Here is a 16,960-nt window from a genome sequence, read left to right as displayed (position 1 = left end):
CCGGAGCCGTCCACCCCACACCTGTAGGCATGCCAATGAGGGCTGGCCCAGGCCATCTGCGCCCTGTGTGCTGCCAGCAGCCAGGTGGGGGCAGGCAGGGGCCTCCTGCCCAGGTGCCCCCTGCTGGCCAGGCTTCCCACCCCAACTCCTCCAAGGAGGACCCTCCCTGCCCCTAAGAGGTTCTGGAGTTTGCCTTGTGCTGGCGGGGGCGAGGGTGCCCCAGGCTGCAACACCTCCCCCTACTCCCCGCTGGACCCCCCCCCCACCTTTGGCAGAGCTGCCCAGAGAGATCACAGGCAGCCACATGAAAGGGAATTTTTCCCAGGCAGAGATGAAGTTGAAAGCTGCCTCCCACCACCCCCGCCTGCCCCTGCTGTGCCAGGCCAGGCTGCTGAGCTCCTGGTGCTCAAAGGGAGCTTGTGACACCTGGGAAGGGGTTGGGGGTCAGAACCCTCACCCAACATGGCTGCTTTCTTTCCTCCCAGGAACAATGGCAGAGACATTTCCCCCACCTGACCGCCCACTCAGCTTTAGAAGTTGCCCCTTCGTCATCCCAAAAGCCCTCACCCACCTGAAGCCAGGCCCCAACATGGTCAGGAAGTCCTTCCTCAAGTCTAGCTTCATCTCAGCCAGGCTCAGAGCAGCTGGGTGGGGAGAACGCCTCCTGCTCAAGTGGATGAGAGGCCGCATCCTGCATACATCCAGCCTCTGTGATGTCCAGGGCTGGGGCGTGCAGCTACCACCCCTTCCTGCTCAGGTTGCCCTGGCCTAGACCACGCGGCTGTGTGGTGACTTCCCCAGACATGTTGTCTTGGAGGTCCCAGACGACCTTGTGCCAACAATCTTTCGGCAGGGGTGGTGTGTGTGTGTGGATGCCAAGAGCCAAAGCCAGGGACACGTCCAGGCCTGAAGGGGGGTACGTGGGGATGACTGTGTGTGTGCGTGTGCCAGGCGTAGCCAAGTCCCCAAGAACTTGGGCTAAAACTGATCCCTGGGGATTCACCTTACTGGATCCCTGCAAGGAAGAACAAATAAGAACCTGAACAGGCAGCTCAGTGCCCACCCCCTGCCAGTACTGCTGGCTACTTTGCACTGATCGGACCTGATGCATTGAGGTGAACAGAGAAGGTGGCCCCAGGTAAGTGAAGGTCCCTGGAGGTCCAGATCCTGAGGTAGGGTGTACCATCAGGCAGGTGAGGTGCTCCAGTACCGGCCACTTCCAGATGAAGAGCATTTCCATCCCGTCAGCCAGGGCTGCCCCCCTTCTGGATCCAGACGGCCTCACTTCCCAAGAGATCCCCCCTCTAAATGTCCCTGGGCCATCCGTCCTCCTTCCTAAGGTAGTCCCAGACACCCCCTGCCCAGCAACAGCCCCCAAGCCAGGCCCCAAAACCGGACAGCAAGAAGCCAGTGGTGCTTCGTGACACAAACATGCATTCGTTTTATTCACAAAACAGCCTGGTTTCCTAAAACAATACAAACAGCATGTTCATCAGCAGGAAGCTGGCCATGGGCAAGGGGGCCCAGGCCACCGGGGGCCCCTGGGCACCCACCCCCACCGGCAGGGCCCACGCAAAGAAGCCCTTTCTTCTGTTGCCATCAGTGAGGCCAGAAAAAAAGGGCTCATTTTCTCTAAGGGAAGTAGCCAGGATCAGAAATATCGAGACATGAGCTTCCCAGATCTCAATGGATAAACGAACAGAACTTTTGTTTTTGCAAAATCATCACTGTTAGGGTTGGGGGGGGTCCCATTCTGGGGACCGTGGGTACAGCGAGGCTGGCCTGGGCCCGGGGGGTGGGTGGGCTGCTCCCTCCCGCTCTGTGAGCTCCTTGCGGCAGCTCCGCACGCGTGGATGGATACAGAGGGGCTTCGACACGGCGCCATCAACATTCTCTTTATAAACGTGAGTGGATTCTCCAGGCAAACTATGCACTATTTCATGGTCGGAAAGAATCAAAGGAAGTTTAAATGAGGGTGGAGTTAAACTGTGCTAAATTACAGTAGTGCTTATTAGTAACTAGATTTCAAAAGGTTACAGAAAATTTACATTCTCTACACAAAAACTGCATCTCCTGCACAGACAACATCGACATCGACACAGGAAGGAAACTGATTGTCCATTCTTTGCCCAGGAAGTCTCGGTACTTTACAGATTCGTCTTTACCTCTTTTTGTTGTTGTTGTTGTTGTTCTTCCGAAAAAGCAGTTAATTTTTCTTCTTTTCTTTTTCTTTTTATACTAGGGACGTGGAGATGTTAAAACGACAACAAAAAATATATATATAAAAACAGGAATGAAATCTGTGAGAGAATATTTTTGGTTCTAAAGACGGGTGCATCCGTTTGTCTTCGCCCGAATCCCTTGCCGGAGACCACACGAGCAGTGACATTGCACGGAGAGGGCAGCTTTGGGTTCCCGCCGCCGTCACTGAAACCACCGGAAGGCGGCTCCCGTCGGAAGCATCACCTTCTGGCGGGGGCGGGAGACAAAAACAAGGAGAGAGTTCAGTCAGGGTCCGGCGGGGCCTGGTGCAAAGACGTTCCCCTGTGGATGGCCTCATGGCGGAGGAATGGGCATGGAGTAAAAGCAGCCACCCCTTGGAGTTCCTGCCATCCTGGCCAGGCCAGAGAAGCCTGACCCACTGGACCACCGGAGAGCCTGGAGCACCGTGAGGCCTCCTGAGCCGCTGTGCCCAGGAACCCTCCTTCCAGACAGCAAGCCCCCTTTCCCTGGTCCAAAGGCTACAAGCGGCAGGTGGCCATGATGCATCTGGGAGCTGTGTTCACGTCTCTGTCGAATGAGTGTGTATGCGTGTGCACTGGATGCATACAAGGATGTGTGCCTTGAGCTATGCTACAGTGTGTAATGTGTTTGGAGCTGTGCTGAGAAGGATGGATGCTTGCTGTGTTTATTAAAAGGCTGCATCTATAATAAGACTGTGTACAGGGCAGGGTGTGTGTGTGTGTGTGTGTGTATCTGTCTGTCTCTACATGAGAGGAGAGCGGGTGCTTTTGTGTGCATACAGGTGTGTTTTCTGGGCAGGAGAATAGATATGAGGTTTGGGGCTAGGGTGAGTTGGGGGGGATAGCCATGGCTGGGATGCCATTATTGTTTTCCAACCATTCTGGACATTTGCGTCAAGCCCACTCGTGGAGGGGCGGGGACAGGGCAGGGACAGCAGGCTGAAAAGATGCTTTTGTACCCAGGCCTGGCACCACAGCTAGGCTCTCATGGCTGGGGGCATGGGGACAGGCCCTGCCATGAGGGTGGAGAGAAAGCAGCATGGGAACCCTTCTGCTTTCTCAAAGCCAATCCCATAGTGGACAGGCTTTACCCACATCCCAGGCTCAAGCCACCCTGTAACCCCAAGCCCATAGGAACCCTGGCCATCAACTATGCAGCCAGACTGAACTTGGGGCCGCCGGGCACCCCAAATAGGTCAGCTAGGTACCTAGCGCTAGGGTCTTCCAGGCCTCAGAGCACAGCAGTCAGCACTGGAGCTGCTGTATCCTTGGGTGGCCTTGGGGGAAAGGCTGGGCTCTGAAGGGGCAAATGAAGGACTTATCCCTCAAAGCCAGAGGGTCTACAGGACAGAACCCCTCACATGGAGCAGGGGAGAGTCCCAGAATCTTAGGTCACAGACTGGAAGCTTTACGACATGTCTGAAAGTCAGAGACTTAAGACCTGTGTGGGAATCTCAATACCTGACCCAGAACTCCAGGAGGGGTTCAGAATCCCGGGGCCTGGCGGGATTCTGCTAGGTCCCTGACTGGAATTACATGCTTGCCTAGGTTGCAGACTACAACCTAAGGGCATCTTGGGATGTGGCTCTGACTCTTGGGGCAGTGAACTGCCGTCTCGGAGCCTGGCCTAGGACCCCAGAGCCCATGGACAGGCCGGGCATCCCCCAGACACTTGCCCAGGCAGGAAAGGTGGGGATGGGGGGCGGGGGTGGGTTTGGACTGCCAGACAGACCCAAGAGCCCACACACCTCCCTCTAAGGCGCCGTTACCTCCAGAGCAGCGGAAGGCTTCTTTTTGAGTTCCTCACATTTTCTGAATTTGCAAATCTGATGGCCAGTCTTTCGGTTCCTACAACTGCTGCACTGCTCGCAGTTGATGCGCCGCCGGCAGGGCGCACACATGCCGCAGCGTTTCCGCTTCTTCTTGCCCGAGCTGATGGCGGAGGCCAGCTCTCCCTGCATGGGGTACTCGGCCAGGCCGGCCATGTGCAGCGCGCTCTCAGCCAGGAACACGCCCGCCGGGGTCATGATGAAGAGGCCCGGGTTGATGGGAAAGGCGCCCAGGTAGGGGAAGTCGGACTGGCCATTGAGGGCTTCGGCGCCCGCCACGGCCTCCATGTCGGGCAGGCCAGCGCCCGCCTCGCTCATCAGCGGTAGGTGCTCCTGCACCACGCGCTTCAGCATCTCCGTGGACTGCGCGAACTGCTGCAGCGTCAGCTGTCCCTCGGCTGCCAGCTCCGTGGCCCGCTCTGCCTTGCTCAGCAGGCTGGCCACAGCACCACTTTTGTGCTTTGAGGTAGGGTTGCTTTTGTCCACAGCCATGGCCGCCGCCAGGTCGTGCCCATTGGCCAACAGGGAGGCAGCGGCTGCGGCCGCGGCAGCCTTTTCGGCAGACTCCCCGCCCATCATGCTGCCACCACCACTGCCACCGCTGCCCCCAAAGGAAGAGTAGTGGGAGAGAGGGCGGGAGCGGCGCAGGCTCTTGTTGAGGGGTTCACTGATGATGCCGCTCTTGTTCCGGCGCTCAGGGGGTGGTGCGTCATCCGCCACCGAGGCTGGCGCAGCAGCCGCCGCCGCTGCACTCTTGTCTGCCACTCCCGCCTTTGGGCCGCTGCCACTGCTGCCATTGGCGTTGCTGCTGCTGCTGCTACCGCCAGTGTCCTGGGGGCCGCTGCCGAGGCTCGACATGGTGGGGCCGAGGCCCAGACCCCACTGGTGGGGGAACCTGCCAACTGCGGGGAGTCCACAGATGAGCACCGGAGTCCTGCTGCCCACGACAGAGATGCCTGGTGGGCTCTGCTGCTCAGCGCAGGCACATGGTCAGGCGTCCACGTGCAAGTGTCTTCACTCTGTCGGCACAAGAGGATACAGGGTCAGGGCCTCCTCCACCACCAGCTGTATCGCCACTGTAACCACCACAGCCGGGCTAGGCATTCATTAAGTGCCAGCCACAGTTAGGAATTTCTAATTTGTACTACCTCAGTTAAGACTCACGAGAAACCCACAAGTAGTGGCTAGTAATATCATGTTTCACAGGTGAGGAAGACGAGGTTTGGGAGAAGAACTGACTAGCCCATGGATAGATACATAGCCACCAAGTGGCACGGTGGAGGCTCAGCTGGGTCCCCCTCTGCCCTGCCAGGGTCTGGGAAGACCCGATGGAGGCGGGCAGTCCTTCCTGTGCTGGGGGTAGGAGGGAGTGGGAGAACTTTATTAACCTCAGAGGTTACCCTCTGCTTCCTCATCTTTCACTGACCCAACTATGGAGAAGAGGGGTGGGCACAATCTCTGAACAGCTTGGAGACGCAGACCAAAAGGTATGGGAAGCCGCCCATGGACGCTCATTAGAGATTCCTAATACACATTAATTATCTCAAGGCCCTGGCAAGTTCTGCAGGTAAAGAAAACTGACTTTGTTTAACAGAGTTTGCCAAAGAGAGCGCAGAACCCTTATTTCAAGGAGCATGTACCCTCCTGCTAGAGGGCAGGCAGCAGTGTACCAGAGGACAAGCCTTCTCCCACAAGAGCAGGGGGGTGGGGGGTGGGGGGCTTGTGCACACATCAACACACACTTCCCCCTCTCTCTCTAACCTTGGGACCCTTGTCTCTACTCAGGCCTCACTGCTGTGTGCCAGCCTGGCTCCCAGATGGGTCTGGATGGAGGTCCCAGTGAGAGCAGAGAGGACTGTGGGCCCGAGGGACCTCTGGCTGCTGCCAAGCTGGGACAGAGAGTAGGTGTGACCCTCTAGGGAATGGAGCCTGTTCTTCAGCCACGTCCACGTGTCTGAGGTGCCCCTTCTCAGGACAGAGCCTGTTCTGCTCAGGCCCCAAGACTAAGGCATGTGAGCAGCCAGGCTCCTTGGCCAGGAGCTCTAGAAGGAACTGTTCCAGATGGAGCCGAGTGGTAGTTTCCTCATCAGCCCTGGCTCTCTAGCGTCTGCCTGCCACGGCCCAGCAACCCCCAGGAGAGGGGTGGAGGATGGGGCCCAGCCCGAGCAGCTGGCTACTCAAGGGGGAGGCGCACATCTGGCTGGGCCTGTCCGGCCCTGGGCTTAGGGGCGGCACACACTGCATCTTTGTCCCCAGGCAACCCCACCATCCCCCAGTCACAGGACTCAGCCTGGCCCGGGAGGTCATCTAGTCCAACACTGTACACTTACAGAAGGGGAAATCGAGGCCCCAAGCAGGCAGGGCCCCTGGCCCAGGACTGCTAAGGAGTGGCCACGAGGAGGAGTGAGTGCAGGCGAGGGAAAAGCTCTGTCTCCAGGGTGAGGTGAACGGCAGGCATCAGCAGCCAGCCAGCCACTCCCTGCCTCTCCCCAGCAGGCACGGGCCCACCTAAGCTCCTTCCTAGTGAAGGCGGATGGGTGGTGAGGAAGAGCTGGGCCAGCTGGCAGATTCCACCAGGACAAACCCAGGAGGGTCAGGCAGGGTGTCCAGGCTGGGCTGGGGGTGTCACAGAGGTCAGATCGTAGTAAGAAGAAGGGGGTCACACATGCCCTAGGATTGCTGTGCTCCCTTCTACCTCCTAAGGCCCAAGCCCAGGTTGGCTGTTGGGCCCCTGTCCTCAGAGATCAGTACTCCTCCAGGCATCAGTGACCCTGGCTAGGTGTTGGGGACAAGGGCCAGTGAGATCAGGGCCAGAGACTGTCATGCCAAGTCACCTAGCCCTTGCCCATCGAGCTCAGCTGCTCTGCCCTGGACCATAGCCCCAGGAGCCCCAGACACAGGCTGAGGGGAGAAGACAGAAGAAGGCAGATGCCCGCGGGCTGGAGATGTGGGGAGGGAAGCAGTCTGCGCCCTAGCCCCTCTGTGTGTCCTCCGCCTCTGCGGCCTGCTGGCTGGTGGCAGAAATCGATAGCTGCATTAACGCTGCTCTTGCTCTACTCCCTCCCTCCTCCCAGCTCCAGGATCTGGCTTTGCGTGTGGGGCGGGCAGGTCAATTAGAAGTCAGCTCCCTCTGACACAGACTGCTTTCAGGGCTGGCACTCTGGCTAAGTCTCTCTGCTTCTGTCTCCATCCCGAGTCTCTCTTGGTGGGGACCTAATCTCATGTTCTGTTCATCTCTGGCCTCCTCTTTGAATCTCTCTGATCTTTCATTTTTCTGTCCTTCCTCAGGGACAATTCCCCCAAGCCCCCCCCCCAGGTCCTGGGACATGCTGACTTCGGGCCCAGAGGATGTGATATGTCATTGAACAGGTGCTGCAGGCAGAACACTGGTTTGTCAGCCTCAGAAAGTGAAGGTGGGGGGTACACGAGGGGGCTGGCACACAGGGCAACTCAAACCCCAGAGTGGACAGATACCAACGTCTAGTCCCCAAAGCCTGGTCCCCAACCAAGCCTGTTCCAGATCTGTCGCTGTACCCGGCTCATCTCCTTCAGACCCTGGGAAAAGCTGATGCCCTGGTCCCAGTGGACCACTGACCACAGGGCTCACATGCCCTACTCATGGAAGGGGAGGACATAAGAGAAGACCTTCTCCCAGGCCCCGGCCTCTACTGCAGGGCACACAGCAACACCCTCCCAGGCCAGGAAGGGCCTGGCAGTGCCCAGGCGGCAGGGGAGGAGCTGGGGCTGCGTTGAAGCGGAGCGGGAATGAGCGGGAGGGAAAGCTGGCGGGCAGGCGGGCGGCGGCGGGCGCATCCATCATCGGCCCTGCCAGGAACGCATCCAGCCCCCAAAAAGAAATACTGCGCCTGAGGAGGGACAACAAAGGGCTCCGTTTCATCAGTAATGCGGAGCCAGCGCCCCGCCGCCCCGCCAGCCGCGGTCAGCCCACAAAGGACCCCTTTGTCCATGCAGGAGCCGGGCCGGCCGGGAGCTGGGACCAGGGGCTGACGGGCGGGGACAGAGCCCAGGGGGCGGGGGTGAGGGGGGGAACCCAGGCATAGAGCGCTGGGGGGCAGAGGGGGACATGGGGCCAGAAGAATAGAGACAGGTGGTGGGGACAGAGGATCACGAGACAAGAGAACTCGAAGGGTGGGTCAGACAAAGGGACTGAGAGAGGACAGGGCAAAGGGTCAAGGTTAGAGGACAGAGCATCATAGGGAACACAGACTGAGGCAACTGGGCTCAGAGACGCAGGGTGCCTGGCCCAGGTCAGAGACTAGAGGATCTAAGAGACATGGAAACAGAGCCCTGAGGAGACAGTCCCAGATGCAAGGACCTGGGGACCAAGAGAAGGCAGGTGGACATGCCTACAGGAGAGGCAGGCAGAGGCAGAGGTCAGGGGAGGCCAGATGAGACCCAGCTTGTCTCGAGCCCCAGCCCACTTTGGCCCAAAACCTGGGAGGAGAAAGGAAGGAGGGCTGGGGGTCAGTGGGTTCCTGGTCTCAGGGCCAGGCTGTGGGCCCCACCTCCTATGGGCTGGAGCTCACTTGGCTGAGCTGGGAAGTGAGGGACAGTCAAAGCTGGGCCCCCTCTCCTGACAGTGGAGCCACCTCTGCTTCTACCCCCAGGCCCTGGCCAGCCCCAAAAGACACGGGACACCGTCCCTCCCTAACCAGCTCTCACCAAGCGACTCTCAGGCTCCCTTAACTAACCGACCCTATCCGTTAGCATTTATTGAGCACCTACTGTGTCCCAGGCCCCACACTCTCATGCTTTACATGTCTTCTCTCCCTCCTTGACTCCTCCCCAGTACTCAGGGAAAAAGGAACTATTAACCAATTTCAGAGATGAGGAAACTGAGGCTCAGGGAGGTTCAAGCTGTCAGGCCAAGGTCAAACAGCCGGTGCCCAGTAGGGCTAGAACTTGAACCCAGAGCCCAAGTGTTAGTCACCCTGCTCTGTGACTGCCTTTGTTCTGCCAGGGAAAGGTGACCCAGCTACCCCGAGGCTGCCCCCACCCCCCCAGAGTTGTTACCATGCCTGTCACCTTTACATGGTCGGGTGGATAAGCTGTTACAGACCCCAGGGGAGTGTTCCCACCTGGGGGGCTTGGAGATACTCAAGCAGGAACCCGGAATGCTGGGCCAGTGACATCATAATGCAAGCTGGCAATGAGGTCACCAGAGGTGGTGGCAGAGCTCTCACTCCACCCTCAGTGCCAGGGGAGCCAGGATTCATCCCCAGCAGGGCTCTGTCCTGAGCCCTTCAGGCCACACAGCAATGGGGGAGGGGGGCAGGACAGGCGGGCACTATGGGGTGGGATGGTGCTGTCTGCACGGAGACATGTACACAGGTGGCCACAGTGAGATGTTCTAGATGTTCAGTTGCACACAGCCTGCACTACCTACCCGATAGCGGCCCCATGCCCTGTGGTCCTGGGGAGACAGTGCAGGATACAGACCGGAACTGCTCTGGAGGGGTACACAGGAGCTGGGCTGATGGTCACATGAACTGATGTGAAAAGAGAGAGCAGGAAGGGGACTGAGTGGGGCAAGGGGACCTTTCTGGAGGAAAGGGCTGCTTAGCCTGTGAGTTAAGGATAAGGAGAGGTTACCAAAGTAGACACGAACCTGAAAGTGTTCCTAAGAAATGGGGAAGTGGGTGCGAGGTGTGGCTATGAGGTTGGCAGGGTCCCAACGGGGTGGGGCTTGAGGTCAAGGACAGGATTTTTTTTTTTTTTCTTTTGCGGTACACGGGCCTCTCACTGTTGTGGCCTCTCCCGTTGCGGAGCACAGGCTCCGGATGTGCAGGCTCAGCGGCCATGGCTCACGGGCCCAGCTGCTCCGCGGCATGCGGGATCTTCCAGGACCGGGGCACGAACCCGTGTCCCCTGCATCGGCAGGTGGACTCTCAACCACTGTGCCATCAGGGAAGCCCAAGGGCAGGATTTTTTTTAACAGATTTGCTGAGGTACAGTTTTTACTTACTATAAAATGCACCCATTTCTAAGTGTACAATTCAATGTTTTTTAGTAAATTTACACAGTTGTGCAACTATCACCAATACCAAGGGCAGAGTTTGCACAAGGCACCATCCCTCCCCTACTCCTCTGCTGGCTGGAATAGCCTCCCAGCCGTCCTGCCTGCTGAAGGAAGGCTTCCTGGAAGAGGTGGCATTTCATCAGGGCCTTCAGGACCCCAGGCACTGGCCCAGCAGAGCCTGCCGTCATCTAGGTAGGCCCAGGTTGCAGACTCACACACCCTGGCTCATCGCACCCTTCCCCACACTTCCATGCCCACTCCTGACATCCCTGCTACACCCCTTCACGCCCCCTCCAGCCACCTTGATGGGCTGGTGTCCTTGGTCTCCAATGGAGGCAAGATGGACAGACTGACTGATGGTGGGCAGGCCAGTGGTGGCAGGGAGGGCAGACCACAGGCTACGGTGGTTGAACTGAGCTGAGCAATTGGGTGTGTGTGTGTGGGGTTTCCATCTCTGATTTCCATGATTCAGCCTGGGGAGTTTCCAGAGGGAAAAAAAAGCCCTACTCAGGCCCAGGGAGACACACATGGGGACACTGGTCTTGGAGGCCAGGAGAAATGCAGGCCCCGCTGGAGAGCACAGGGCACGTATCCAGCTATGGATGGACACACACATACAAGGACACATTGACCACTGTTAGCACCCAGCAGATGGCCTGGGGTGGGACACGCCCTCAATACCACTAGGCCCTCCCTAAGACTAACACCCCAAGACCAACTGCCAAGGACAGAATGGGGGTGAGGGCTGCAATCCTATTTCCCTGACTCCATACCCCCTGGCCTTTTATGCCCCTATTCTCAAGGCAGGCTCAACCCCCTTGCCTGAGAACTGAAACATGCTGCTGAGAAAACCCAGGAGTATAGGGGGCTCTGTTCGCCCTTACAGAGCTCCCAAAAGGAGCTGGATGAGGGGATCAACCCATTTCATGGACAAAAAACACTGAGGTCCCGGGCAGGAGGTATTCCCTGACATGGGGCTCTGGGGAACGAGACAAGGGTCCTGGGACACCACTGATAAAGACAAGGCCTGCCTCAACAGGTACCTCCTTTGGGCCAGGTTCCTTCTCTGGAAGAGTCAAAGGACCTGGAGGGCCCTCCTTGCTGTGTGACCGTGGCATATGGCCTCTGAGCCAGTTTCCCCATCTGTAACATGGCATCATGAGGATAAGAGCTTTGTGTATGGAGACCTTCCTATGTGCCAGACAATGGACATGGCTTGTCTCATCGACTCCTCATACCCACCTGCTGAAGGAAGTACTATGATTGCCCCATTTAGAACAGGCAGTTTGATAAGCAATTATGATCTGGAGAAAATGATGGCCTCCCTGTTTGGGAGCTCCTGGATCTTAGACTAAGGTTTCCTAAAGTGGAGATGTCTGAGCTGACACTAGCCTGGGATCAGAGTCCACACACTTACTTAGGACCTCCCTCCCAGTGGGCCTCATCACAGGACAAGCCAGGGAAAGCCAGCTCAGACACATGTGGGCCAAGGAATTGGTGGGGACAGGGCACATATCCACAGGACTGGCCAGGGGACTGAGTCTGCAGGCCCAGGTTTGTGGCTCCATCCTGTCCCTTCCTGTTGACTTTGACACGCTGCCCCACACTGAGCCTCAGTTTCCATCTGTAAAATGGAGAAGAATGGTTCTTGCTCCTCACCCCAAACTGCAGGAGCCATGAGCCCAGAAGGGCCCATGTGGAAGGAGGTGGAGAGATACAGAAAAAAGTCTCCGGAGAGTGAACACCCCCCTGCCCCCATCCCAGAGGCCAGAACTGGCTCTTGATGTGATTTTCAGATGGGGAAACTGAGGCCTGGAGAGAAGGGTTTTGAGCAGGCCAGAGGGTTGGGACCAAGCCGCAGATGATGTGAGGGTTACTGGGGTGAGCATTCAGACCCCTCCCTCTCCTATCTTCCCAGAGGACACGATAACAGCAGACCCTAATAATGAGCACTCACTCTCTGCCAGGTATTGTGCTAAGCATTTCACGTGCCTTTTCTCACTGAATTCTCTCTGAAACTTGCTAACTAGTATTAGCCCCATTTACAGATGAGGCTCACCTGCCTAAGGTCACAACAAGGTCAATAAACGGCAGAGCCAGGATTTGAAACCAAGACTCCAGGCCTGGCTCTCCAACACCGGCCAAAGGCTCTGAGGCACGTTTTGGCTGGAGGGTGAGGTCCAGTTCAGCTCTCAGCCTAGGGGAACCCTCTAGGTTTCTCAAGGGTCCTGGCGGGGTGGTTCTCAGGCTCTGGGCAAAACACGTCGGGATGCTGTTGCAGAGAAGTCTGCAGCTGTACCCTAGGGCCCAGGAAGACAGGGGAAGGGGCTGCGGGTGGGCCGGACGGGCCAGGCTGGGCCAGAGCTCCGGGCATTCCGGCGGCCTCCGCAGGAAGCAGAATGGGACGGAAACCGGCTCCTGCTCCTCCCCCAGAATCCTGCGGGCAGCCCAGCCGGCCTGCACAGAGGCCCTCTTTGTGCCGGCCCCAACCCGCCACCCGCGGCTGGCCCAGGGTTTTGAGTTTCCTGGGGGGTGGGGGCCCCCACCACTGCTAAACCTCCAGCTACCTCCCCCTCTCAGGGGCGGTCACAGCAGTCTGCAGCTGGAGGAGGAAGTGAGTGACGGCCAGGGCTACCCCAGAGACCCCGGGGGGCCTTTAGTCTGTCCACATCTCATTCTCCCAACACTTACACACCCTAATTGGGGGCTGGAGATGGGCAGAGGGACCCAGAGACAGAGGCTGAGAGACTCCCCTGAGCCCGCTCTCCCAGCCAGTGCCACCAAGCCCATCCTGACCCACCCAGAACCCTTCCATTCCACTCCATCTCAGTGCTCTTGTGCCCAAGATGGTGGACCTCCATGGAGGCCGGCCAGGTGGGTAGGGTGGCCCTTCTGTCAACCACCATTTCCTACTTTCCAGGGGCTCCCTGGACACAAAGGGTGCGTCAGAGGGGAAGCCTCAAGCTCACTTCAGCATCTCAGGGGACAAAAGCTCCTTGGGTGTTGTAACTGCTCAAGGAACACTGGGCCCCAAGGAGCACACTTGGATTGGAGTGTGTATGGTGAAAGCAGCCCTAGGGACAAGTATATCTGTGTGTGTCCACCTGGGAGGTGTGTCAGAAACCTGTGCACGCTACATGCACAAGAGTGTGTGCGTGTGTGTGCAGTCTCAGCTGTCACTCTGTGGGTTTCAGCGCTGATGTACACATCAGTGTACATCAGTGCTGATGTACACATCGGGCTTAGATACCAGTGGAGGCGGAGGTCTTTGTGTGACTCCCCTGTGTGTACGAGTGGAATGTGGCTATCTGCATCTGTGGACGTACGCGTATGACCGAGGATGCTTGTGTCCAAGTAGAGTGGTTTACGTGGTGGCTGGATGTTTGTGGGTTCTTCTGGCCTGTGAGCGTGTTCGCGCGCGTGTAGGCGTGCATGCGCTCATTGTGAGTTGTCTCAGGGCCTCTGAAGGGTTCTAGGATGTGAGTCTGGGGCCCACCTGGCGTGGGGATGGTGCAGACAGGAACTGATGCCAGGTGCTGGGGCCCCTGTGGAAACAGGAAGTTGCCCACAGGTACGCCTGGGCTGTGGTGGAGGCTGGGCTCTGCCCAGGTTCAGTTTGTCCCCCTGAAAAACCAACCCAGGGTTCCACTGGCCAAGAACCTGTCCCAGCCCCAAGGGAGGCACCTGTCTTGTCTGCCGTTCAAGACCCGACAGCTCTGCCCAGCATCTGCCTGGCCTGAGCGTGGAAAAAACTGGAAAACAAAAGCCCCCAGACCGCAGGCCCTCCCTGCAGAGGCATGGGGGAGGCAGGCAAGAGGCGGGAGGATGAGGAGGAGGGAGGGAGGTGGCGCTGCAGCCCCGGAACACAAAAATAATGAGGCGAGAGGGGCCATGGGGCCGAGCCGGCTGGTTCCGGAGTCGCTATCTGACCTTGACAGATGCCACAGCTGGGCGCCTGGAGAGGAGCCGCCGCCACAGTGCTGCCTGCCGAACAGCCTCCCCAACCCGCCACCTCCCCCAGGCTGGGCCAACGGAGGTTCAGGCAGGCCCCAGCCACAGGCAGCCGCCCCACCAGGTGGGAGCAGGGAGACCTCAGGGTGCAACCCAGTCAGGCAGGGGGGTGGGGTGGGGGTATGGAGGCAAGAGAGTGGGGGCAGGGCCGCTGCAGGGCACGGGAGGCGGCAACTGGGGTCTCCTGGGGGCACCCTGGCCCTCAGGTGCGGCTATGTGTGTGAGAGACACACAGAGCATGCTACTGTGCTTGTATAGCTATGAGGCTGAGGGTGTGTGTGCAAGAGAAGCCAAGTGTGAGTGTGGGTGTGACGGAGACGAAGCTCGTACTTGGGTGCACGTGTTCTTGGGGACACTGATCACTCCCCTGTGCCCTTCCAGAGCCACAGCTGTGCTGGTGGGAGCGAGCCACGCTGGGGCCGGGGGTGGCAGGGTGTGAAGAAAGCCACAGGCGCCCCGCACCAGCAAGTTCTGTCACTTGCAGATGGAGGAGAGGTGGCCCTGTGGCCTGCCCGGGCCTCCCCTTTCTCACACCATGGTGGTGCTCCCGGGCACAGTGATGGGCTCGGGCTTGGACACCACCACTCTGGGGACACCAGTGAGGGGCTTTGGGTATGAGCTGCTAGAGGGGATGCTGGGCTGGAGGCGGATTAGCAATTCTGAGCACTGGCTGCATAATTAAAAAATCATTACGGCAGGCGGGCGGGCAGAGCCGAGTGTGAGCTCGCGCTCAGAGAGGGTGGGGACACTGCCATGGCGCTCCCCCTCCCACCGCTTCCCTGAGGAAAAATCCCACCTGCTAATATAATTATGGAAAAACACAAGCACAGAAATTCAGTTTCAGCAAACGACGTGCGTTGAGTGCCCAGGGCCTGCCTGGCCCTCAGCACAGTGAGTAGGTTGGTCACCAGTGCCCAAGGCTCCTGGCAGGCCCTTCCGGGTCCATACTCCAGACCCCCACCTCCACCCCGTCAGCAGCCCCCAAGAGGGCGGGCGGGGGACATGTAAAGCCCAGCTCCTCAAATTACAAATTCAAGAGAAAACTGGCCTGTCCTGATAGTGGACAGATGGGGAAACTGAGGCTAAGGAATCTGTATAAGCTTATTGTATTTGTGGCAACGCTGAGAGGAAGAGTCGGGTCCCGCTTCACCAATGCAACAGCTCAGGAACTCAACCCCATCCCCATCCCCATCCCTTCCCCAGTATCCCTCCAGCTTCCCTATCTCATCAGTCATCCCCCAGCCCCTTCCACTCCCGCTGGGATGCACAGATCTCTCCGGAGACTGAACGGGACTGTTCAAGCCAGGTGACCCAGCACCTCCCAGCGCCTACCCACGCCGGGACCCCCAGCCTCCTAGTTCAGGGACAGGGAGGGGGACGACGGGGAGCCCCAGCCTCCTAGTTCAGGGACAGGGTGCCCTGGGCTCGTCTGGGTTAAGCTAGGCCAGCAGGGCTGGCTCCCGCCACAGGAAAGGCAGCCAGGTCTGGGGCACAGGCCCCAGGATGGCAGGAACAGCAGCCATAACCTCCGGCCTGGAGCGGGCGGCGGGCGGCGTGGGGAGGGGAGCCGGCCCTAATTAGTCGGCCAGGGACCCGGGCGGGCGCCGGGGCGGCAGACGCAGAAGCCGGAGCCGCGCAGGCACGTCCGCGGCCGGGAGGCGGCGGGGAGCCGGGAGGCCGCGGCGCCCTGGGACGCAGTGGGACAGGCGGCCTGGGAAGGCCCGGGCGGAGGAGATTCCGCACCGAACAGGCCTGGCTTCCCTCATTCCTCGGTGCCACCAGGCGCAGCAATTAGAGGCTTTCAAAGTTTGTTCTTAATTGGTTTCATTTTTGCCTCATAAATGATTCATGGCCCTGGAGGTCTGGGAGGCAGAGAGAGTGGCAGGGGAAATTTGGGGAGGCTTCCTCTGGGAGCCAGGCCCCCTACCTGAGGCTGGAGAGGGGGCTGCAGCCTTAGCCCAGTTGATGATAGGGCCTGGGGAAGCCTTGGGCAGGTGGGATCCTCCAGCAAAAATAAAAACCCAGGCCCTCTCCTTGGGGCACTGACTAATTAGGAACTGCAACTTCTCTGTAGATCAGAGCTCTGCATCCAGGCCCAGAGCCACCGCAGCTGCTGGGGCCCTGGGAGGGTGAATAATAATGTAATGATAACAAAATAACAGTGTCAATAGTCATAATAAAGATGGTGAACACTTAAGAAGGAGTTCTCACAACGTTTTGGACATGAAGCTAAGAACATCTTTTTTAACCACCCATCCTACACCCCCCAAGCACTACCAGGAAGAGGTACCAGGAGCCCCATTTTACAGATAAAGAAACTGAGGCTTGGAGAGATTAAGGTCTCAGGAGCCTGGGGCTCAAGGCTGGACACTGGGAACACTGCCTGCCAGGTGAGTTAGGAGCTGCAGGTCCCCAGGAAGCCTGCAGAAGATCCCACACCCATCTGGGCCAGGTTAGCTCTGCCCCTCACAAGGCTGAGCAATGTCCTCACAGGGCGTCAATTGGCCCAGCTGTCAAATAGGAAAGCAGGAGCCCTATGACCCCCACCCAGTGCTAACTCTGTGCTGGGCATGTGATCAGAGAGATGTCATGGATCCCACCCTCAGGAAGCTCCCAGTCTATGGACACACACACAGAGAAGGGTTTAATAAGAGCCTGTGCAGAGAACTCTGAGTGCTTAGCCAGTCACCTGCTGGGAGCTTCTTGGAGGTAAGGTGGGCAGAGGAAGTTTCTCCCCTTTAAGCCCATACCCAGCCCACTCAGGATGCTCAGGGAATGGGTGTGGTCCATTTAAACCCTAGGCTAGAGGTCAGACCTTGAAGAAACCCAGAACTACA

At 58.4% G+C, this 16,960-nt stretch overlaps 1 protein-coding gene across 2 annotated transcripts in view; it reads right to left on the bottom strand.

The window, feature by feature from the left end:
* Positions 1–1,417: 1,417 nt before the first annotated feature.
* CXXC5 (CXXC finger protein 5) overlaps positions 1,418–16,960 on the bottom strand; it is a 34,180-nt gene continuing 18,637 nt past the window's right edge. For both annotated transcript variants that reach the window (XM_082650929.1, XM_082650930.1), the window contains exons 2-3: positions 4,013–5,091; positions 1,418–2,469 (exon numbers count right to left, since the gene is read on the bottom strand). In XM_082650929.1, coding sequence (XP_082507055.1) covers positions 2,425–2,469; positions 4,013–4,930 — 963 coding nt within the window. In that variant the 5' untranslated portion in view covers positions 4,931–5,091 and the 3' untranslated portion in view covers positions 1,418–2,424. The remainder of the gene's footprint in view (positions 2,470–4,012; positions 5,092–16,960) is intronic.

Source organism: Grampus griseus, assembly GCF_964374135.1.
Source record: "Grampus griseus genome assembly, chromosome: 3".
NCBI classification, from domain to species: domain Eukaryota; kingdom Metazoa; phylum Chordata; class Mammalia; order Artiodactyla; family Delphinidae; genus Grampus; species Grampus griseus.
The sequence above is the reverse complement of the archived record's forward strand: the minus strand, read 5'-3'. Positions and strand labels throughout refer to the sequence as shown.